General features: G+C 34.9%; 1 protein-coding gene and 1 long non-coding RNA gene across 44 annotated transcripts in view; one reads left to right on the top strand and one right to left on the bottom strand.

The window, feature by feature from the left end:
- The window catches only part of diaph2 (diaphanous-related formin 2), a 716,224-nt gene that overhangs the window by 235,925 nt on the left and 454,700 nt on the right, over positions 1-25,599 (bottom strand). For all 43 annotated transcript variants that reach the window (XR_015507851.1, XR_015507852.1, XM_087281958.1 and 40 more), the window contains one exon: positions 20,112-20,241. Coding sequence is in view for 41 of the 43 variants with exons in the window: in XM_087281958.1 (XP_087138084.1) it covers positions 20,112-20,241 (130 nt within the window). In the remaining 2 variants the exon portion in view is untranslated. The remainder of the gene's footprint in view (positions 1-20,111; positions 20,242-25,599) is intronic.
- Positions 5,832-15,558, top strand: LOC147834019 (uncharacterized). Its single transcript, XR_015508036.1, has 4 exons — positions 5,832-6,716; positions 7,325-8,803; positions 9,268-10,245; positions 11,986-15,558. It is a non-coding gene; the product is annotated as an uncharacterized LOC147834019 (long non-coding RNA).

Genomic DNA, 25,599 nt, shown 5'->3' with positions numbered 1-25,599 from the left:
TTCTACTACTACTATATTATATATTATATTATTATTATTATATACTACTACCACTACTACTACTACTACTACTACTACTACTACTACTAATATTAATATGATTATTATTATGACTATTATAATTATGCTTATGAATACTCTTATTATTATTACTATTATTGTTATTATTATTATTATTATTATTATTATTATTATTATTATTATTATTATTATTATTATTATTATTGTTATTATTATTATTATGAAATACTACTGCTACTTCTACTACTACTACTACTACTACTAATAATAATAATAATAATAATAATAATAACAATAACAAAATATATCATTACTACTTATATTATTATTTTATTATATTAGATATTAAACATAAATATGACATTTATACTGTAATTATTCAATTAAATAAATAGATGTATATTTAGGTTGCTGATGTCTCCTCTCTAAAATATTAACCAAATGTATACCATGTAATGTAAACAAAATAACCCACAAAAATAACTTTATGGCATTATGTTTTCCTAAAATTGCATCTTCTTAAACCCCTGGCACTGCCTGCATGATCTTCTGAAGACTTTCAGGAGAACGGATCTGCACAGATTCTGTAAATGGTTAAACTCTCTCTGTCACTGGTTTTTTCTCACTCTCAAACGTTCACCTTGCTTCTAATCTAAAGTGCCAGAATCAGTGTGTGTATGTGTGTGCGTGTGTGTGTGTGTGTGCTGCCCTCAGCATCTTAATCCAGACATGTTTGGCATGCATGTATGTGAGGTACAGATAAGGCCAGCATTTTTGGAGAGCTGAGCCACAGCAGCAAATGTAGGGCACATCTCCATGGATTGATCTGCAGGGGATGGTATTCAGTAGTGTGACAGACAGAAAAAAAGAAAAAAGAAATATGAAGATGGGGGCACACCTCATTAAATACCGACAGAGGGTTTGACAAGACTATAGAGTTTGTTTACAAACAATAAACAGTGCTCTGAGAGCAGTTTTAGTCTTTGTTAATTTACAATTGTACATTTTCAAACATTTTATTTAGTTTCATATTGCTGTACATTATGTATTTATTGATTTATGTATTTATTTATACATGCATTATTCATTTATTGATTGACTGACTGACATTGTTTATGCATTATAAACAGTAATTATAAATAACAACCTACATAGCAAATGCTCTTAATATTTATATTAACACTTTATAGATTATACAAACACTGATAGTTCATTATGCAATAATATTAACTAATATTAAATTATGTATTAAACAAAAATGTAAATATTTCTGTTTATGTACACTGGTTGTTTTAAAAGCTGGTGACAAAAAGCAGTTCTTATTAGTAAGTTGAATCATTCACTTAACCATATAATTTAAAATAACTCACACTGCATAAAGCTATGATTCACTGAATCGATTGCGCAATCAATTTGTTCAAAATCACTGAATGATCAAACTGAGTAATTTTTTAACACTCCAATGATTTGTTTAAAATCACAGATTCATTTAAGAACTGCAAGTAAGAACTGCAACTCAATCAATCATTACACCAATTTGTCCAAAATTACTGATTGATTCAGGAACAAATAAATTTAATCGTTTAGTCAATTACTCCACTAATTTGTTTAAACTATAAGTTAATGAATTGATCACTCCACCAAATTGTTCAAGATTTGCTCAAAACCACTGATCAATTCAGATACTAAGAGTAAGTCATTGAATTAACCACTCTATTGATTTGTTTAAAATCACTGATTGATTCAGGAACTATAAGTGAATTGTTTAGTCTAATGTTCCACAGATTTTTTTTTTTTTTTTTGAAAAACTTTGATTTAGGAACTATAAGTAACTGAAATGACCACTTCAATGATTTGTTCAAAATCACTGATTCTGGAACTGAGTGAATCATTTAGTCACTTAATCAACTGGTTTGCTTAAAATCACTCACTGATTCAGATTTTATGGGTGAGTCATTGAATTGACCACTGCAACAATTTGTTCAAAATGATTCATATGAGTGAATCATTTAGTCAACTCAACAGATTTGCTCAAAACCACTGATGGATTCAGATACTAAGCGTAAGTCGTTGAATCAACCACTTCATTGATATGTTCGAAACCACCGATTGATTTAGAACCTATAAGTCAATAAGTTGGTCACGCCAGCGATTTGTTCAAAATCACAGATACAAGAACTGCAGAGTGAGTCAAAGAATTAGTCAATCCCTGCACTATATTTTTCAAAACTGCTCATTGATTCAAGAACTATGAGTGAGACATTAGTCGATTACATAACTATTTTGTTTAAAAATCACTAAATGATTCAGGAACTGTAAGCATGTAACCACAGAGAAGCGACGAGTGGCAAAGGAATGATGATCCCTTTGCTGGTTTTATTCAGAATCATAGTCAGACAAGCAATGATCTACAAATAAGGCAATCCATAGGCATTGTCAGGTAACAGGCAGGTGGTCAGTGCAGGCAGCAGACAGGGTAAACAATAAAACAAAGCAGGGGTCGGAACACATGGAAACTATACCAGGAAATGCTTTGTAATGTTACAGGCTATTTACCTAACAAGACAGTCTCACGAGAGTCTCAAAGTGAGCCGTATATATGTGTGTGTGTGTGTGTGTGTGTGTGTGTGTGTGTGTGTGTGTGTGTGTAATCAGTACATGAGCAGCATCAGCTGTGTGAGTGTAATCAATGGAGACTAGGAGCAGGTGAGTGTGTGTTGCATGACAAGACTTGTAGTTCATATTTAGGCAGGATTGTAGTCCATGTGAATGTGAATGTTGTCTAGCGATCTATGAAGGTTAGACCGCTGGTGATCGTGATTGAGCCACTGAATAGATCACTCCACCAATTTGTTTAAAATCCCTGATTAATTCAGAAGAGTCATTAAATCGATCACTCCACAATTGTGTTCAAAACCACTGATTCATTCAAAAACTTAGAGTGAGTCATTGAATTCAAAGTTATTTCTGTGTGTTTAAATGCCACATTAAAAACACACACGAGAAATCCATTTTACTATCATCTCGAAATGGTGCTAGCTAATTCCTCAGTCCGACCAGTATTAACCATAGTATTATTATCCTACAAGTTCAAAGTTCCACCCTCCCACTAATTTGTCCCTCAGCCCAGACTCCAAACTACTTCACCCGTGGCTGTGCCATACACTAAATTGATTCATGAATACATTTGTGTCATATTTCCCTCGCATGGAGTCACCGCGGCGGCTTGAGGCAGAAAGTCAGTGGCCCTTACTTTGGTGCAGTTCTAAAGGTGGGCTTAACTAGGCAGAATGGCCAATAACAGACGCTTCAGGCTTTCCCAGCTCTATTAACGAAGGTCAGAGGTGCGAAAATACCAACATCAAGAAGAAGCCATTCTCGACGGCAATGAAATCATCATTACCCATTGCCTCCTCATGGAAGGGACTGCATTAAGCAGGAAATTGTAAGGCAATATCTTACGCTATGGATGGGCTGATGCGGCCATCTCAGTTCATCCGCAATATAAGCTTTATGCCTATAAACGGGGGCTGCCTTTATTGACACAAACACAATTTAACAGCACTATTCGGCGAGATGACAGGATAAATCAAGGCCACTCTTATATATGTCAGTCAGGTAATGAGAGCTATCAGCCCAACGAGAGGTGAGTTTTCCTCTCACTGAGACTCACTCATCCCACATCAGTCAGGGAACAGAGAGCGCCCAAAGCAACATTCAACCTGACCCCATTTAAGGCTTAACTAACAGCAGATATATTTTCGGTGTGTTCCCCCTCGCAGAGACATGCGGCTGAACTTCTGATCCCTGCTTGTTCTTTATATCCCCAGGGAAATTATCAATCTTTAATTATCCAGACCCAGCACCAAGCGACGGGGTGGGGAACCGTGGTGGCAGAGACGATATTCCCAAAACGGACCACTCGACACTGACGGGCAGATAAAATATTGGCCGTATAGAGATAACGCTTGCATACTTACATTTTGTAGGGTGTCCTTGAACTGAGCATAAAGCAAAATCCAAATCTTTTTTAAAGTATCAATTTATTTTTTTTTTACAGATGGCTTTGAGGATTGAATAGTTCAATGTGACCTTGTAAGAGTGAAGGTTCGGGTGAACTTGAGGAGACAGGATTTTATGTGCCAGTAAAAAGTACTTGTCTGAATCCTCAAAAGGTTTTAAAATGGCTCAAGTTGAGTTTCAGTCAGGATTCAGAACTTAAATTGAACAAGATCGGTCTTGAAAATAAAAGTTACACAGAGAGTAGGATAATGTACAGTACAGTTAGCAAGTCATTATCTAAAAAAGAGGTGAAACTTTTTGTATCATCTGTAAATGAGTTTCTATTATATATATATATACTACAGCTATTTATCAAATAAATGTATATATGGAGTCTACAACACAATCTACAACCTTCATGCATGTATCTAATATGCAGTTAATCAAGTAAGTAAATAAATAAATGCACAAATATTATAACAACAACAACAACAACAACAACAACAACTATTATTATTATTATTATTATCTTTTTTATTAGAGAGCTTTATAAAATAATAAATAAAATAATCAACAAACAAATAAACTACTAACATTTAATAATAACATATAAACATTTATAAATAAATAAATAAATAAATAAATAAATAAATAAATAAATAAATAAATAAATAAATAAATAAACTAAAAATATAAATAAATAAATGAAAGAATGAAAGAATGAAAACGAACGAATAAAAAACAAACGAATGAACGAACGAACGAACGAATGAATGTCCTCACAGCTCTCAGGTAAAGCTGCATGCCAGAGAACACTTTAAATAAATTGTCACAGTCACTGGTAAGAAGAAATAAGCAGAATAATTCACAAAGTCCTTTCTGAAGAATGAAGCTCTGGAATGAACGGCAGAATTCAACACTAGCTTTTTTTCCCTCCCCTGCTCTTATATTTTCAGTTGTGCAACTGCGCTGAAGACAAGCAACAGCACAAGCGATCAAATGAAACAGATAGTGGCTTCACGAGTGCAGACGGGCTTTTTGCAAGTCCTTCTAAAGCATTATTCTCGCATACTGAATTTTCTGTTGACATATAGCTTGCACTTCACAAAACAAGGTCTTGACCACAATCATAAAAACGCATGCTTTATGACTGCTGTGTTCCAGTTCACTCTAGGATGAAGAACAGCAGCTGATTCATGTGGCTCCTCTAATTCCCTCTCTCCTCTCTCTCTGTCCCAGCTTCTGCTCCCATGAATTACAAGCACACAAAGTTACTAAACAAGACACGACCATTTACATTACAGACAAGACAAATAGAACGGAAAAGGGGAAGCACCTGAACAGTTACAGTGATTCATTTTCTATATGCAGAGAATGATTAATTTAATAGTTAAACTTGTGGTATGTGGTGAGGAATACATACAGCAGAGAGAGCAGCAGTGGTGTTACATATTGTAGAGTAGAGCAAGACATTTACTTCAGCTGTTTGCTATCATTATTTTTCATCCAATGATTTGGTTTGTCTAGATTTGACCTAGATTTTGTGTGTTTTGGAAAGCAATTTTGATAAAAAAAAAAAAAAATAGATAAATAAATAAATAAAAAATAAATAAATAAATAAATACACACTGTGACATTGAAAACAATTAGCCTTCCTGTAAAATTGCATTATTTTAAATATATATATATATATATATATATATATATATATATATATATATATATATATATATTTCCAAAGTGATATTTAACAGAGCAATGAACATTTCACAATATTTGCTAGAATATTTTTTATTTTTTATTTTTTTGGGGTAAAAAGGCTTGTATATTTGGGATTTATACAAAATAACTAGTAAAATAGTACTGTCATAATGGCAAAGACAAAAACAATAGTTAGAACAAATTAGTTATTAAACATATTTTGTTAAAATATTGGAAAAAATTCTCTCTGTTAAACAGTACTTATTCAAAATTATACAATAAATATTTACAATTCCACAGAAAGGCTCTATTGATGACTCAGTCTATAATAACACACAACCCCCTCAAAAATCTATTTTTTTTTTTTTTATTCCAAATTACTAATCTTAGTTATATGTAATATTATAAAAATGTACATGATTAGGTACATGATCAAAAGTAGATGATCAAAAATGCATGCTGGCATTTGTGTGCATTTAATTTAATATTTCCCAAATGATTTTTAACAGAGCAAGGATATTTTCACAGTATGTCTGATAGTATTTTTTTTCTTTTGGAGAAAGTCGTATTTGTTTTAATTTGGCTAGAGTAAAAGCGTTTTTTATTTTTTAAAGACTATTTTAAGGTCAATATTATTAGCCTTTTTAAGCTATATATATTTTTTGATAGTCTTCAAAACAAACCATCATTATACAAGGACTTGCCTAATTACCCTAATGTCATTTTAAGCTGTATAGAAGTGTCTTGAAAAATCTCTAGTAAAATATTATTTACTGTCATCAAATACAGTTGAAGTCAGAATTATTAGCCCCCTTGAATTATTAGCCCCCATTTCCCCCACAATTTCTGTTTAATGGAGAGAAGATTGTTTCTACAAATTTTTAAACAATAGTTTTAATAACTCATTTCTAATAACTGATTTCTTTTGTCTTTGCCATGATAACAGTAAAAAATATTTTCATATTATGCTATTGGGTTAACTACACTCACCGGCCACTTTATAAGGTACACCTGAATAGTATCAGGTTGGACACCCTTTGCGTTCAGAACTGCCTTAATCCTTTGTGGCATAGATTCAACAAGGTACTGCAAAATACTCCTCAGTGATTTTGGTCCATATGGACATGATAGTATCACGGAGTTGCACATTCATAATGTGAATCTCCCATTCCACCACATCCCAAAGATGCACTATTGGATAGTGATCTGGTGACTGCGGAGGCCATTTGAGTACAGTGAACTCATTTTCATGTTCAAGAAACCAGTCTGAAATGATTCATGCTTTATGAAATTGCGCATTATGCTGTTGGAAGTAGCCATAAAATAATGGGTGCACTGCGGTCATAAAGGGATGGACATGATCAGCAACAATTCTCAGGTAGGCTGTGGCATTGACACGAAACTCAATTGATACTAATGGGCTTAAATTGTGCCAATAAAATATCCCCCACATCATTACACCACTACCACCAGCCTGAACAGTTGATAGAAGGCAGGATGGATCCATGCTTTCATGTTGTTAACGCCAAATTCTGACCCTACCATTCAAATGTCCAAAGGTGTACCTAATAAAGTGGCCGATGAGTGTATAATGTCACAGACATATAAATGAAATATATGCATTTTGAGTCATCTGCAGGTTTGTGATGTTCTAAAGCAGGTAGATCAGCTTGAAGAATTCCTCCAGAATTTATTTATTTATTTATTTTTCGTGGGTAGGAAGGTGTAACAGAGCAGCCCAGGAGGGATGAGCTTCATGAATAAGTAAAGGGGAAAGTACAATGCCACTCTGATTTCATGGTCGCTCCCCATGTCCCAGCTCTTCCTTGAGACTCAGCACATTTGTGTCGATTCTCCCAGGATGATCAAAACACATTCTAATTAGCACCGCCCTTGATGGAGGTGGATGGTAACGGATGAGACGGGAAAGTGGAGAACTCCTCTGCCCAAAGGGATGAAGGCCATGACCGCTTCTGACCTTTACCTGGACATTATATATTTATTTATTTTTCTGCAATCCGCCCGGCACAGAGGTATTAAAAGATGCAATCATGTGTGTCAGGAAGCAGTGGCTAGTCAACATAGGATTGATAGGACATAACTCCATTCCACACTGATGTTTTATTTATTTATTTCTTTGAGGAGAAAACCTGGATTATATTGCTGAGAAGCATCAAATATTTATGACTTTATAAACAAAATCCCTTACGTGGCTGTGGACTGCCAGGACATGTGAAGAATTGTCATCACGATTATTTTGGAAGCAAAATGTCAGGTCAAATCAAAACTGACATCAAAATTGGCTTCCACAGCAACTCTGGAGAAATGGATGGATTACATACAATAAGAAACGGAGAGAGAGTAAAGCATGCAAGGCAAACATTCTTTTGAATTGCATTAACAGATTCAAACAAATGCCAAACTGTGACTCAGCTTAAAGCATACGCCAGATAATGTTATTATTGCATTGGCATTATGATTATGATGATACAATAAAAGAGGGTTAGCTTTGGGTAAGGGGTAAAGTGTTGTGTAATGTGATAAAAGGTCAGTTCAGTAGTGCAAACAATTGTTTAAAAAAAAAAAAAAGACATTAAATTAATGTTAGCAGATGGGCTCAACAAAAGCATATGTCAGTGATTTACATTTCGGAGCTCACAACAGGGCTGTTTGAAAGGTCCCGTGACTTGTGTTAAAATGTGTAGTTTTATTTGATGTTTGACAATCTCAACTGAAACATGAAGACAGGGTGGGGCATAAAGTAGCTCCTCCCCTTTTTCAAAAATAGCCAATAGCGTTTTTGCTTTTATTACAACTCTGCCAGTTAGACTCACTACAGCCGCAGTCTATAATAGTAATAACAGTAATAGTAACTGAGTCTGATTTACTGTTTAAATCAAATGGGTTTGATATATTGTGTGATGGTATATGATGTTATGTGTCTTTCTGGGATGAAGCAGATTGTATACCTGGTGATGTGGTGGTTCAAGTAAAATTAAAACAAAAACAGACCTCATCCACTCCAAAGGAAGTAATATTTACACTGGCTGCATCCGAAACTACCTACTACTACCTACTAGTACAGGGGTTCCCAAAGTTTTCAGCCCGAGACCCCCAAAATAATAATGCCAGTGACTCGCGACCCCCAATATCCTATGAGGTAGTTTTAAATACAAAAACCTTGCAATGCATGACGCAGACACACCAATTAAATGTGTCAGTGCTTAAAATGTGCCAGAAAGTATAACCTGATGTTATAAAATCAAAATGCGTCTGACGCTATTGCTGTCTTTAATATAATGTAATTACCCCAGGGGTCGCAATCCAATAGAACTAGTAAACATAAGCTACTATAGTCACTATATAGTATATAGTAACTATAAATGACTATTTTTATTTTCAGTATAGTTATGGATAAAATATGTTAATTCTTATGGTTTAAAAAAAATAAATAGATTTTTGGAAATCACCAGGCGACCCCCCTTCATTGCCTCACGACCCCTCGGGGGGTCCCGACCCCCACTTTGAGAACCACTATACTAGTAGGTACTAAATCTACATTTAAATGTACTACTTAGCTTTTAGAAAAGTTTATTCTATACAGTATGAATGTGAGCAGTATGAATAGAACTCGGACGTACTACATCCGCCATTTTGTCATGATCACGTGACCTACCCACATGAGTTGCATCACTTCACTCCCATTCATGAATTCTCTCATGGAGCATCATGGGATAGCGTAGCATGCATCAAATGCGCTTCCCCTCTCTCTCTTCCCATACTATACTGTCTATAATCTTCATGCGCCTTTCCCATTAAATGTAAAAAAAAAAACGCTAAAATGGCTATGGCTCAGTGGTTAGCACTGTCACCTCACAGCAAGAAGCTCGCTGGGCCAAATGGGCTAGCAATTCTGTGTGGAGTTTACATGTGCTCCTCGTGTTTGCGTGGGTTTCCTTCAGGTGCTTCAGTTTCCATGAGGTACATGTGAATTGAATAAACTAAATTAGCCATAGTGTCTAAGTGTGTATGGGTGTTTCCCAGTACTGGGTTGCAGCTGGAAGGGCATCCATTGTGTAAAACATATGCTGGATAAATTGGCGATACATTCCGCTGTGGTGACCCTTGATGAATAAAGAGACTAAGTCAAAGAAAAATGATTTAATGAATAATTATATAAAGTTTTTTTGTATGTGTGTATGTGCAATATATTTTTCCCCTCATACTTATCATTAAGAGATGCCCGACACAACTTATTCCAAAATGACTAATGAGGAGTTAATAGAAGAACTAAACAACATAGTTTGGTTATAGTTTATCACTTTGTGTTCATATATTTAAAAATGTGAACCCTCAGTTTGAACACTTGACCAAGTTCAGCATCTTGAAGTGGCCGGGACGTATCGTATACTAGAGAGCATTTGATTGGTCAGAAGATTTGATGAGAAAACTGAAGTATGAGGTGACAATATATCGTTTCTTGATTCATTTTGCCAGAAATGACAAACATAAAGCACACTGGCTTACAGATAACCTTAAGACTAACATATTGCTGGTGCAATTAGCCTAGTGGTTAGGTGTGCTGACATACTATATCATGGAGACCAAAGTATTAATGAGAAACTGAGGTATGGAGTGGCAATCTATATTTTGATTTACTTTGCCAGAAGTAACAAACATAAAGCTTTGAATGTTTCTATTTTCTGAATGGAGCTGTTGTCACTATTTCGGAGTTCACTGGCTAACAGATAACCTTTAGTGTAAAATATTGTCAGCGCCATTAGCCTAGGGGTTAAGTGTGCCGACATATACTGTAGCACCATGGGGCTCACTATCCCAGCTCGCGGTCCTTTCCTGTCTGTAACCTCCACTGTCCTATTCCAATTAAAGGTCAAAAATACCATAATATTAATAGTAATGATAAAAAGACTAACATATTGATACTAACACGTAAAAAAACTTTTTATGTTTTTTTATTATTATTAGAATATGCAAAAAGGTACATAAATTGGGTTCATACAATACAAAGAAAAAAAACACAGTACAACAATATAGTCAGGTAATGGTAGGTGCGTGTGTGTGTGTGTGGGTGAATCACAGATTTAAATAAAACAGATAGAAAGGAACCAGTCAGTGGTAAGGAGTAACAACAATGCTTAGTAATGTATGATAGTTATAATGACAGTAAAAAGAAAGAAAGGACAACAGTAATAATAACTGACAACAACAATAACAATAAATCACAGTTACTACACCAACTACTACTTCAGAAAGTTACTAATATAACAACTACTACTGCGGCTACTACAGCCACAACCACGACTACTACTACTACAATGTCTATTAATACTGACACTACTACTGTCATACTGACAACTATTACAACTACAACAACATCTTCTACTACTAATACTACTACTACCACAATCACTGCTACTACATTTATATCGACAACATCTAATACTGATACTACTACACAAACAACGACTACTACTTCTGATACCACTATACCAACGACATCAATAACTACAGGAACTACAACTACTACTTCATTAATCATGACTACAATCAATACTACTACAATGACAACTACTACTACTACTTCTACTACTACAACAACTACAGCAACCTTAATAATGACAATGGTATCAATACTTATAATAATGATAATGAGGAGATAACAGGAGGACAAGTCAAAACAGTAATAATAATAATGATAACAAAAGAAAAAGTAATACCATTAATAATAAAAGTGACGAGGTGAGGGGAGGTTGGGAAATCAAGGAGAGGACAAATAATAATAATAATAATAATAATAATAATAATAATAATAATAATAATAATGATATTAATAATAACAATAATAATTATTATTATTATTATTATTATTGTTATTATAGTAGTAGTAAGTAGAATAAGAAAGAATGGAAAAGAAAAGAAGAGAAAAAAAAACTTACATTTTGATTTCACATAGGGGTTATCATTTTCTTCATAATAATAAAAAAACTACAAGAATGTAAAAAATCTTCCCATAGAGAAAATCTATTGTATTTGTACTTCCAGAACTGAACTGTTGTGTTCTATTAGGCCAGTCCTGCATTTATCTACATCATGCATCCCTTAACATTACGTTTCAAATTTATTAACATCTTGTGCCAGCACAAACCCTCGTTTGGCTTAAAAAAATATACTGTCAGGATTTACTAAAGACGGGGAGTGAAAAATGTGTGCTGAAAAGGCATGTATAAACATTTGTAGGAGTTTCCCTTTCAGACGCAAGATTTATAGAAGAATGAATCACACAATGCATTTACTAATGTTTGTGCACCACAGATCCACACACTTATTCGCCAGCTCTTCAACCCGATTTGCAACGGTTTATGTGGTGGACACAAACCAGCAAGAAATGAGCAGTGGTGTCTGTATTCTTTAATTCTAACATTGTTATTTGATCACTCTTAAAACATGTTTATGAGATTGCGCTCTCATGTTAACTTGCCCTGTTTAGTCAATCTGGCCTCTAATTGTTTGGTTTTCTCTAATGTACTGAACAAAGCTGCTGCAAATTGTACATTTACACTTGTCACCAAGGAACCGCATTACCAAGCTGGCAAACATTATTAGGTTTTGTTGAAATGGCAGTAATGACTTGTGACAGTCATCATCAGTTTGCGTCACTTTGAATACACTGAAAATTATAAATCAGTCAGTAACATTTTGCACTGCCATCAATTTGCAGCTGTCATCAATAGCTGTATGACTTGGAGTTTTACTTAAAACACATTTGCACTTTTTTTTTTTTTCAAAATTATCAGATTTTCACATTTTTAATGTAATGTTTTAAACAACTTTTGAAAAAAAAATCCATCATCATTCAGCGCAACATACTGTATATGAAATAGAAAGAAAAAAAAAAACTATTAGTTCAGCCCTGTACAATTATACTATATGAAAGAATACTACCAATCAAAATGACCTCTGACTGATTGATCACTTAAATCTGACTCTTGTGCCTAGGACAAAAGTGAAACTCAAGGAGATCATGCTTTTTCTGTCAGAGGCCCAAAACTATTAAGAAATCTCCTGCTTCATATTAGGACAGTTCCAACCTTGCCTGTTTTACCTTTGTTTTAAATATAATGTTAATTATTTTTTATACTGCTGCATGACTTTATATTCTATACTGTACATTATTTCTGTTAAGTGTCAAGACTTTTGTCTAAGCAAAGTCAGCCCTTACTGTCCTAATTAAATAATTCAAAATCAAGGCATTATAATTTTTTATTTTGTTATCTAGAGGCCTTTGTCTTTCATATAAGCCACTTCTAAAACCAAATGATCATCTAGAAGTCAAGGTATTATTTGTTGTTCCTAAAACTTGAATATGCGACAAGATTTTTGTCAGGTAGTGTATTGTTTTTATTTTATTTGTTATTTGTTGTTCATTCTCGATTGTTTCCTTTAATATAAAGCGTTTTGATCAGCTTTAGTTGTTTATTTAAACTGTGCTACATTCATAAAAAAGTATTGTATTGTATAATATGTTACAACTGTAGATTACAAATCTAGTAGAAGATTACAAATTCCTTGATTTCAAATCTAATGCTGTGTTCGCACCAGACGCGAATGGAGCGGCAAGTGTGAGTGATTTACATGTTAAGTCATGATACGCCCGAATGAGGCGGCACGAATGACATGATTTACGTGAATGAAGAAGCGCGAGTTGAGTATTTCTCATGTTTTGCATGTGTTATGTGGGTCTGTTATTCTTTTGTTGTTGTTGTTGTTGTTGTTGTTGTTGGTATCGTTGTGTGCTTTCTGTGCTTGTCTGAGTTTAGGTGGAGATTATGAACAGCTTGTCTAGATTAGATGATGCAGGTGACGTCATCGGGATATCATTGTCATCCCCGTATATACTGTAAGGCTGATGGCAATGGCAGCTTACTCTCTCTCTCTTTCACTTGCTCTCATGCTGTCAAGTTGGCGGTGCTAGAATGCTAGCATGCCAGGATCGCTCCGCATATCGTTCTTTTCACTGCTATTTTTTTTTGTTAACTTTTGATCCTTTAGCATTCTTAATGTGTTAAACTTTTTTGCTTTATTTATTTATTTTGATACTTTGTTTATAGTTGTAGCAGGTAGTGGATATTATTTTTCATAGTCATAGTCGCAAGACTCACCTGTTTTTATTCTTTTACGGGAGCTAGGTAAGATCTCTCGCGGAGAACTGTTTTATTTACCTGCCCTACCTGTCTACAGTTATTTGTTAATAATATGTAATATTCAAGCATCAGTGATTTTCATATGTTCGGCTCAAACCTTGATTTTATGAATAGAGATTTCGGATCGTAACAGCATGTTTCACGTTAACCAATCATGAGCTTGCTCTTGTAAGGGAGTGATTATGACGTAGTATCTGTTGTTGGTGTCCAAGGGAAAATTATCTTGCTGCCACCGGACACCAGCTCATTAAACTGTGCTTGGCTCAATCTGAAGCACTGCTAAAAACCTTTATCATCCAGCTACAGTTTCTGGAGGAGTTGATGAAAGCAGGGTGCACCTCTGAAAGGATCTAGTGGACACAGTGCCCAACGAACCTACGCAGTTTTTCAGCATTCCTAAAGCGCAATAAGCAGCTACAGCTACTATTTCAATAAAATCCATGTAGCCATTCAGCATTGAACCTAGAGTCACTATGCAGAAAAATACCCTGCCCATGACGTGAATCAGTTGTGAAGTAAATTTGATGAGTGATTGAAGTAAATTTGACACATGAATGAAGAGAGTACACTCAAATGTTCACATGTATATTTATGCGTGACTAGCACAATTTATTCACGTGTCGCATCTAGAGTAAACACAGTATTAGGATACTCAATAGTAATGTGTCATCAAATATTTAGTGTAAATGTGCATGTTTGTCATATAAACCACTGCTAAACTATAGGAGAAATAAAAACACACAATGTTCCTCCTGCTATTCCACTATCTCTATGGAGATTTAAAGGTCTGAGGAAGACAAATTCTGCAGTCACTAATCAAGGAAGAATTGAAGGGAGACAATAACTTTCTCAAGCAAATCAGGCAGAACTGATTGCTCTTTTCAATCAAGTATATTAAGAGTGCCAGCTCCAACATTTACAGATGGATATGTGATTATTGAAAGTGTGTGCGCATGCCCTTCAAAGAGATCTTGATGCAACGATAAGAAATCACCTGACACACAAGCTGAATGTAGAGATCCTGCAAGAACATGAACATGTGCTTGAAGCTTAGCAGAAAGCATACGCCATAAGAGAATCCTGCTGTGTGATCATAGCGTCTGGGCTTTGCACAGAGTTCAGCAGGGTGTAGAGCCGTATGTTTCTGTGGGCTCAGACAGACTGGGACAGGATAGAGTTTGCACTGCACCACTGCTTCTGTGTGCTGGTGTGCAACTCTGTCAGCCTAAAAAAAAAGCCGCTTTGATGGGGAGACATGGATAGAATGGAGGAAGTATTATTCTTAAGAGACAAAAAATGTACTGTACTTTGTGAGAAAAATGAGTAGAGAGACAAAAAAAGAAAGACGGAAAGCCCAAAGGTTAACTCTGAGCGGCGGAGACGAGGGTGGAGAAGAAAAGCAAGAAGTTGAGAAAAGAGAGGAATTAAAGAGAGGTGGTGACTAAACACAGCTCAGGGTTAAGGTGAGCTGTGCTACTATGTAAAAAGAAGAAAGTGATTCATGTTCTTTCACCACTCTGACATGAGCGAAAAGGTCTCTAAAACATCATTAGCTAAAACTGAATTATTCATTCATGACTGCTTCAACACTTAACCAGGTGGGAACATCTGTATGCGTTACATGGCAGATCAGTAGCTGAGGTCTGTAAAATAAGCTCTTCAAGCTACGTATACATGATATACTATTTCTGTATCATAGTTATAAATTTTTCATCTATATGAATAGCTGACGGATGACTATTTTCACTGTAGAAATCATGGTGGTCAAAAAAATAAATAAAAAAACACTATGGGCTCTATTTTAACGATCTAAGTGCAAAGTCTAAAGTGCATGGCCCAAAAACATTAGGAGTGTGTCCGAATCCACTTTTGCTATTTTAAGTATGGAAGAATATGGTCTGTGCCCTGGCGCATGGTCTAACGCCATGGCACTTTCACTATTTACATGGCAGAATTTGTAATTGGAAAAACGTTATGCATTACTAGAGAGAAAACAGTTAAACAGACCATCTACACAATAAGCCTCCTCCATTCGGCCTTTTTACTTTACTCCTTTACTTTCGTGGAGTAAGGAAACAGTGGAAAATCCATCCATTAGCCTACATATTTAATTTTAAGCACTAAGATTGGTTTTCTTCAAAATTATTGCTAAATTCAGATCAAATTTTCAGCAAACGAATAAATAAACAATAATAACAAAGTGTGGTCAAAAAATAAAAATAAATAAAAACACCCAAACCCACTTCCTATTCTTATGCCCCAAATGGTGATGCATACGTCTCCAAAATCCAACATCTCTCCGAGATGAAGAAATGGAGGTAGTTTTGGTAAAACTTTTAAAAAATGGTCCATTAGTTCATGTTAGTTAATATATTTACTTACTTTAACCAAATTTGAATGATCGTGTAAAGCATTTATTAATCATAGTTTAACATTAACTAATGCATTATTAAAATCCAAAGTTGTTAGCATTAGTTAATGCACTATGAGTTAACATGAACTAACACTATTTAACTTAAAAAACATTAACTAATGTTAACAAAGAGGAATAAATACAGTAATAAATGTATTTTTAATTGTTTGTTTATGTTAGTAAATACATAAACTAACATTAACTAATGGACCATTATTGGGTTTTAATATTTATGTAGAAATTAATAATTTTTTAAACATTTTAACCCTTTTTTCATACGTAAATATATTTGTTTATTGCTGTGCATCTTCTGTGTATTAAGCAAAGTGTAAGTGTTTGGACCCCCATAGGCGTATAACTAAGCGCTCTGTGCTGGGCTTTAGAGAAGCTTTTAGTTGGTCAATTGCACAGCCTATTTCAGTTCCTCAAAATCACCCCAGCAATGTGCCTTAACACACCTTCTTTTCAGATCAGCACGCCCCAGTCCACAAAGTAGCGCAAATGGATTTGCTATTTAAACATTGTGGCGGAAAACAGAAAAAAATACTATTGCGCTGGTGTGAAAGTTGCAACAAATCGTGAAAGGGCCCTATGTGTTCACATGCATTTTTATTATTTTTTATTTTTATTTTTTTGGTCATGGTTAATTAGATTTTTTTATTTTGGACCAAAAAAGTCATCATGGTTTACAAAAGGCACCTGCTAAAATGTCATTTGAGTGTTTGTACACACACACACAAAAAATTGTCAGACATTTTTATAGCAAAAACAATTTTATAACTTAAAAAAAATAGGCTTACAATCACACTACTAAAATCAATTGTAGTAATGAATTATTCATTCATTTTCTTTCAGCTTAGTCTCTGATTTTTCAGTGGTCACCGTAGCAGAATGAACCACCAACTACTCAGGCATATGTTTTTACAAAGCAGAAGCCCTTCAAGCCACAACCTAGTACTAGGAATCAGTAATGAATGTTTTACTAATTAATTGTTCTTTCAATCTTTTTCAATTTTGTGTCATAATTAATTATTAAAAGCTATCTTTTGACACTTTTTTTCCACTACGGTTACTTGAATCATTAAATGAGACACCTGCATTTAACGTGCTGGAAATAAACTATACTTATTAACACATACAAAGCAGGTGCATTACTACAGATCTGACATATCATTCAGTGATATTCACTACAACAAATTAAATCAGAGCTAGGAGCTGCTTAACTGTCATTCTAAATTAGCATACGAGAATCCGATTCTCTCTGAAATGTCTTTCCTCAAAGCATTGGGTTTGTTGCATTCATTCAGCCATCCACCTTAACAAAGACACCGCTGGTTTATTCAACGGTGACCGCATCCTTCACTACAAAGCACTAAATTACTTTTATTAGATTAGATAAGCAATTAGGCAACTAACAAAGTAAATAAAGCTCAAGGGCTTCAACCAAACGCTTCCAAATGGAATTAAAGACAAATTAGCTTATTGACAGGAGAAATTACGCCACTGCCGGGATATGCAAGCCTGTATTTTTTTCACTCCCTTGACGCCGACGAATAGAGACAGACATTTCGCTTGACAATAATACTGAAGATTATTGCATTCACAGAAGGTCTTGGTTTCCAAATCTGCCTGCAATGAATGAGAGTTAAGAAAGCAGATATTTAAATCTCGCTCAGCGTAGTGGGAAGCACTAAAGCTCTTAATCACTGCAAGCCATAATAAGAATCCACCCCACAATGTCAGGACGGCTGCGTTCGACTATGCCACCATCCCTGTTAAGCTAACTTCCCATTTGGACTCTTAACCTTTCCTGTTGGCCATACTGTGGAGCATATGAGCCCCTTGCGCTTCATTATAGTTCCTTCATCCACCCTCAGAACTCCTCGACACCATTTTAATGAAACCTGCCTATTCATAGCAATGAAAATGGCTGGATTTACACAAAGCAAAAGGATTACGAAAGGCTCTCTAGCCATTAACTAGTTTTATTTCATTCTCAACTAAAAAAAAAAAAAAAAGTTCTAATTATAGTCTGTGGGACCAATTGTGTCCAGTCTCCTGGGTTGATCTGTGTTACATTAGTTCATCTAATTCAAGCCATAAAAAGCCTTGAAGCTCGTGGTTTAAAAGAAGACCACATGAGAAAACCAATAAAAGACTTGCCGAACGCCATAAAGCAGTGTGATATAGATGAATGGAGTGAGGTATATATGTAGGGCAAATATCTCAAGGTCAAACCCAGACAGAGCCGTATATTCCTCCAAAGGACACAGCTGATATCTGCAGATCGCAGGTGATAATGGTTTTACAAAGCAAAGCTGGTTGTTTAATTAACCAGGCTTAACACATTTAAAGGGAATTATGTTTGATTAAGCAGGATAAGAGCTTATATGGGAGGGAAGAAATAAAACAATAGACTACTGGATCAAAATGAAGTGCTTCTTTTATCAAGCCCGAATCAAATATGTAGCAAAAACTGAACTACAAGGCATCATCACAGACTGACACCAATAGCGGCATTGCAAACATGTCAGAAAATTGTCATTTTACTGAATTAGTAAGTTGTGTTTTTACCAGCAAACAGACTGAATAGGTTAGATGAACTAAATTCCTGATTTGAAAAACATAAAAAAATAAATTAAACACTTTATTTTTGATCAACAACAACATTGTACTGAACTGACACTGTATTAAGCTACTGTAGTGGCCATTATGAACTTTGCTGCTACAAAACACTGCATCGATGTACTCTCTAAGTTCTAAGCAACCATCATCTCATGTGTTTCCATTATGTCAAGTACTGTGATTGTCTTGTGTGTTGTTAGCGTCTCGTATTGCATCGTAATGCTGCCAAGACCATGAATTTAAATGTATTCAGACAAAGCAAGCATTTAAAACAAGTATGCTGTGCTCCACTTGAGAATTCTTCTAAATGTCAGTCAGAACGGACAACTGCAAAATGAATAATTGATTGAGTGAATGAATGAATGATTTGAATGAATTGATAAATGAATAATTGATTGATTAAATGAATTAATGAATGACTAAATTAATTATTCATTGTTTAAATGAATAAATGAATGAATGAATAAGTGAATGAATGAATGTTTGATTTATTGATTGATTTAATGAATTAATTAATAAATGAATGCATTGATTAATTAACTAATTAATGATTGATTTAAAAAAAGCATTGAATAGATTATTGATTGAATGAATGTTTAATGTATTGATTGAATGAATGAATGAATTAATCAATGATTGATTAAATGAATAAATTAATGATTTAATAAATAGTTGTTTTATTGTTCGAATGAATGACAGATTGAATTAATTAATGATTGAATAAATGATTAAATACATTATTGAATGAATGATTAAATGAATGTTTGATTTATTCATTGAATTAATTATTTAAATAATTATTGATTGACTAAATGAATCAGTAAATAAAGTATTGGTTTAATTAATTAATGATTGATTGATTGAATGAATGAATGATTAATTAAATAAATTATTGATTTATTGATTAAACGAATGATTGAACAAATTAATAAATAATTGAATGATTGACGGAATAAATTAATGAATGAAGGATTGAGTTTATGTTTGGTTTATTCATTGAATTAATTAATTAATTAATTAATGACTGAATAAATGAAAAAAAATGCTGATTTATTGAATGAATGAATGAATGAATGAATGAATGAATGAATGAATGAATGAATGAATGAATGAAAAAAATGTCTTACCTTTGCTGGCACTTTCAACATGCTCAAGCTCGTCAGGGAACTTCAGCATCTCAGGATATTTTTCTTCACATTTCTCGGCCAGGAAATGCAGAAGAGTTGTGTTCTGGTCTGTAGACTTTGTGTCACGAAGCTGTGGAGAAAATGCATTAAGTTCCACTGTTAATATAGTAATTTTAATGATACACACTTTAAAAGCAAACAAGAACTTTGAACAAACTTTTCTAGATGTAATAGGACAAGTTCATCCAGCTGATTCAGAAAAAAAAAAAACAGGGCAGAAGACAGCAGGATAAAATACCATGAACACCACACATATAACAAATTCAATTCATACTCAATATAATGTAAAATGATAGATGATAGATAGATGGATGGATGGATGGATGGATGGATGGATGGATGGATGGATGGATGGATGGATGGATGGACTGATTGTCAAAATGAAAGATAGAAGGATGGATGGACAAAAAGTGATGGACTGATTTTCAAAATGAAAGACAAATGGATGGATGGATGGATGAACTGATTGCCAAAATAAAATATGGATGGATGGATGGATGGATGGATAGATTTTATTTATGAAATACAGTCAACACATGAACTCGAGCAGGATTGCATCATATATGTATGCATCGACAGCACTTGAAGGTGTTTGCACAGAAATCTGACAAATAGGTGTGTCAATAAAGTTGAAATTGGCTTGAGCCGAGTGCACAGAAGCATATTTCCCCCTGTTTACTTATTTACCACGTTTAATTTGAAAAGGAGCTTTCCCCCCCAAACCACAACCACTCTATGTAGAAGATTAAGGTGACATGAAAGAAATGAAATATTTAGATCAATACACACCACTCACACTTTTGCTGCCGGCTGCTGTGGTGTACACAATACAAAGTCTGGATTCCATCTTAACATCAGTCCATTTCAAACACCAGACAAACCACCGCAAACTCACAGCAATTCGTAACTTTTAGAGTTAGTGGTTTATTCGTATGAATTTGTGTGATATCATTTGTAAATTTTAGTGGGATTTGGTCATGCCAGAATGAGAAGTAGGTATAGGGGTGGGGTTTGGTGCCATGCCTCCCTTTGAAAAAGCTTTTTTAAGGCTTTTATATGAACTAAATCATATTCATTTGCATAAATTGGACACTTTTCTGAAAATAAGTAAAACAGTTTCATTTATTTGTAAAAAAAACAAAAAAACAAAAGAAAATAGTTCCAGTTCCTTAAAAAAGATCTGGCTGGAAAACTAAAACAAAGTTAAAGGTCCTGTGAAGTGCTTTGCACACTTTTCTAGTCGAAATTTGCCATTATGTCAACTGAAACATGAAGATAAGGCAGGGCATAGAGTAGCTCCTCCCCCTCATAAAAACAGCTAATAGTGTTTCTTTTTATCACAGCTCTGCCAGTGAGAGTGATTGAGATCAAGCGCATGACATGAAAAGCACATGAGAAACATCTTTAAGGTGGAGGTGGGACATGTCAGAAGCTAGAGAACATTTGATTGCAGTGTTTCTCAATCACATTCCTGGAGGACCATCAACACTGCAAGTTTCGGATGTCTCCTTTGTGTGATACACCCATTACAAGTCTTTTAGTCTATGCTAATGAGCTGATGATATGAATCTGGCATGTTTGGTTAAGAAGACCTGGAAAATGTGCAGAGCTGGTGGTCCTCTAGGAATGTGGTTGAAAAACACTTGGTTAGAAGATTTGATGAGAAACTGAAGTATGACGTATTGTCGAAAAAATGCTGATCTATTTAGGTGGTAACCACAAACAGCAAGCTTTGAATGTTTATATCAGGTTTATATCTTCTAAACGCGAATATGATCACTGTTTTGGAACACACACTAGCTTATAGATATGCTTTAAGTCAGCATGAACCAAAATATGTGACCATTTTTTATCGTATGATCACGCAAGTCCTTTAGAAACGAACAATTAAATGAAAAAAAAAAAAAAAAAAAACATTAGCTGTGGCTTGTTTTTTCTACTGTGAGCTGATTGAGTGTAGTAAAGTAGGTTTTTCATGCAGAAAGATCAGGACAAGGAATTTAGAGGAGTTATTACAACTTAAGCCATTTCTGTTGGACAATCCAAAACTGACAGTTGGAGGGGTGTGGTTAAGTATGTTAGCGACAAATGTATACTTTTGAGTGTGCAACAGAAGAGTATGCAGGCTTTAGGACATACTACTTCCTCGTTAACAGATCGTTGTGTTGCTTAGTTATGAGCCCTGTCAATCATCCACACATCATCCACATTTCTTTCATATTCAATGTACAACGTTATTGGAGAAGCAGCAGAAGGAGAACCTGCCATTCACGAGTCTGTCATGCAGAGAAATCTCCTCAGGTCTTTGGATAATTATGCATTCAGATGTTAATGTCAAAACAGGTCTTTATATAAGGTCAGTACTGTTTAGCAGCTAAAATATAACGCAGAAAATAAAAGTGAAATATTTTCCAGTGGGATAGATATTAATTAACAATCATACAAACATCTTTACAGAAGCCTCTCTACTTGACGATTGGTCTCGCGCGTCCATCATGCTTGTAGTTTATTTACACTTTTCACCCGAATAGGAACGTAGCATGAGAATTTAACTGAAAACAAACAGAAAGTGCATTTTCAGATATAAATTTTAGATTACAAAGGCAAACAATTTTTTTCCTAATAACATGCACAAATTAATTGTTCACCACAAAACTAGCCCTATCATGTGTACTTTAAAACTAACATAATGATACTAGCATCTAGGGTGTCACAGTGGTGCAGTTGGTCGCACGATCGCCTCACAGCAAGAAGGTCGCTGGTTCGAGTCTCAGCTGGGTCAGTTGGCATTTCTGTGTGGAGTGTGCTCTCCATGTTTGCATGGGTTTCCTTATAAACCATATGCTGCATAAAACATATGCTGGATAAATTGGCGGTTCATTCCGCTGTGGTGACCCCTAATTAATAAGGAGACTAAGCCGAAAAGAAAATGAATGAATGACTAGCATCTAACCTGCCTTTAACTAACCTACTTTAACCAAGTTAGTTAAAAAAATCACCACAACAGTGTTTTTAAGTGAATAACAAAAGTTACACACTTCTTAACACTTTTTTTTTTTTTTTTTTTACAAAGCAAAAACAAGGTCCACTGGTGAAATAAATCTATCGCTTGAGCACTAGATATGATAAACCAAATGTGGAGCCGTGTTGCTCTTTGTCTCCCGCTCTCCTCCATTTGGAGAGGCATGGCTGCAGGCCCACATTAAGCAGTGCGCTGGGGCTGGGTGACCTCTTCACCCTCTCAGACTCAAACAGATTGTTTGCTGTCAAGCCTAGACTCCAGGAAGGCTGCTTTCGCACAGAAGATGGCTGCTGAGTCCCGCAGCAGAGCCGGGGAAGGCAGAATGAATCCTCAAGCTGGACTGCACAGCAGATGTGATATTAACCTTTACACAAACTGATGGCAAACTTACGACAGCTGGCACACTTCCCCGCTACACATAATGTCTGCCATAGATTTTCTCTTCCCAAATGTCTCTGCGGATACAGAGGTGAGGAATTGGCTTTCTGCTGGAAAAAAATGTGGCAGGTACGATGAGGTAAATTAATAAATGGCTGCAGTGTTTTTGCCTTTTCTCTCTTCATAAATTATAATGGGTGTGTTTGTCTTAAACAAATGAGACAGGAGCATTGGACCAAATGTAATATAAAAGTCAAAAAGAAAACAAATTGGGAACATTACAACAACACCGATCATGTGTGATTATTACAAGGTGACTTGATGGGGAAAAGAAAAGTCTTTTTAAATATAAGAAAGAGAAATGGATTTTATAATCGATGCAACCTCTGGAAATGGCTCATTTACAAACTGTCAATATACAATGAAAATATACTGAAATGTCAATACTTAAAAGAAAGCTGTAGTGTACCTTTTCAAAAAAGCAGAATACAAAAAGCAGACAATTTACAGTTTTTCTCAGTCGCTTTGGTGCAATTCTAAAACTATTTACATTTGCACAACAGTTAATGCATTTCTCAAAACATTTGTGCACATCACAGTAGCTGTTTCTCATTCCTTCCAACAAATTGCAAATGCTTTTGAACATGCATCAATTGCTTTAATACAACTCTCTGTTGTTTTATAACATTATCATTTGCTTATGTCATGTCAGTCAAAAGGAACTTAACTTGTGAATGCTGAATAGTCATTCCATAGAAAACTAATATAACTAGTCCTCATTTCATCACTTGAGTCATTAAATACAAAAATGTTGAACTAGTTCTCAAAATCTGTCAAGCAATTTTATTAAAAAAAATTTAAATAATAAAATAAAATCCTTTTTGTTTTTCTGAAAATGTCTTCTAAATAGAACATTTCACAAATGATTTAACAACCTATGTGTGTTGTAGGTTCAGTTCCAATGTGTACAGCAATATTGTTTACAGTTGTGCACGGCTCTACCCAAACGAAGTTTATGTTTGTTGTAAATAAGGGTGTATTTATTCTTTTGCACAATACTGTGAATTAATTAGAATTGCAAAGAGTAAATGCAGTAAAAATGCAGTATTTTTTTTTCCAAAGTGATTTTAAAACATATTTTAAATTATCTGAAGGCAAAGCAAGGTTTACAGAAGCTGGAAATACATTTACTTTGATAGATACATATACATATAAAAAGGAAAACCGTCTATAAAATCACTCTTTAGTAAGAAATGTCATACTCTTTTTGTGTTTTAACATGTGTTTAGATATCCAACTCAATTAAAACCTAATCCATACATTTAATCTAAAGTTTTCTTTTAAAAACATCCTGCCATTATCAGGGTGCAATGAATCTACATTGAATCTACATCCACAGGTTGTATCCTTCACTACATGGGAAACAAAGGACACATTTTGAGGCTGCATTTGAAGGAGCCATTTAATTTCTTTGAAATGAGACAACCTTTGTCGCGCTGCGATGATGCAGCACACTTCAAATGCAGCCACTGAAAATGAGACACAGCTTGTATATGTTTCTATTCAACTCTGAGACATATTTAGTATGGTAATGAACAGTGGTGGGTTTAATAGTGCTATGAATAAACTCTGTTACTAACAGTGATACTTTATTCAGTAACAAGTAATCTATAGAGTTACTGTTTCCTCTGTCACAACAACGTTGCCATTACTGACCATAAAATGTGCATTACTATAGTTGAGAACATTGAAGCGGTTTTCATGTGAGCAGCATCTCTCGCAGCCATAGGACCTCTCTATCTCTGGGGTGTGCGTGGGTGTGTGTGTTCGGGGCTGGGGCAGGACACATAACCAACCAGTGATGATGATTGACGTGATTGTGAATGTGGTGTAACTGAGAACATGAGGATTGGTTTAGATAGAGTCTGTTTCCCAATCAGAGGCAGAGTAGTGCGGGTGGTTCACACACAAGTACACACATCAGCCACACACACCAATGACCAGGTCTCAGAACAATGGCAAATCCAA

This window comes from Danio rerio, chromosome 14, assembly GCF_052040795.2.
Source record: "Danio rerio strain M-AB ecotype USA chromosome 14, GRCz13ab, whole genome shotgun sequence".
Classification (NCBI taxonomy): domain Eukaryota; kingdom Metazoa; phylum Chordata; class Actinopteri; order Cypriniformes; family Danionidae; genus Danio; species Danio rerio.
This window is presented reverse-complemented; position numbering and strand designations above follow the sequence as displayed.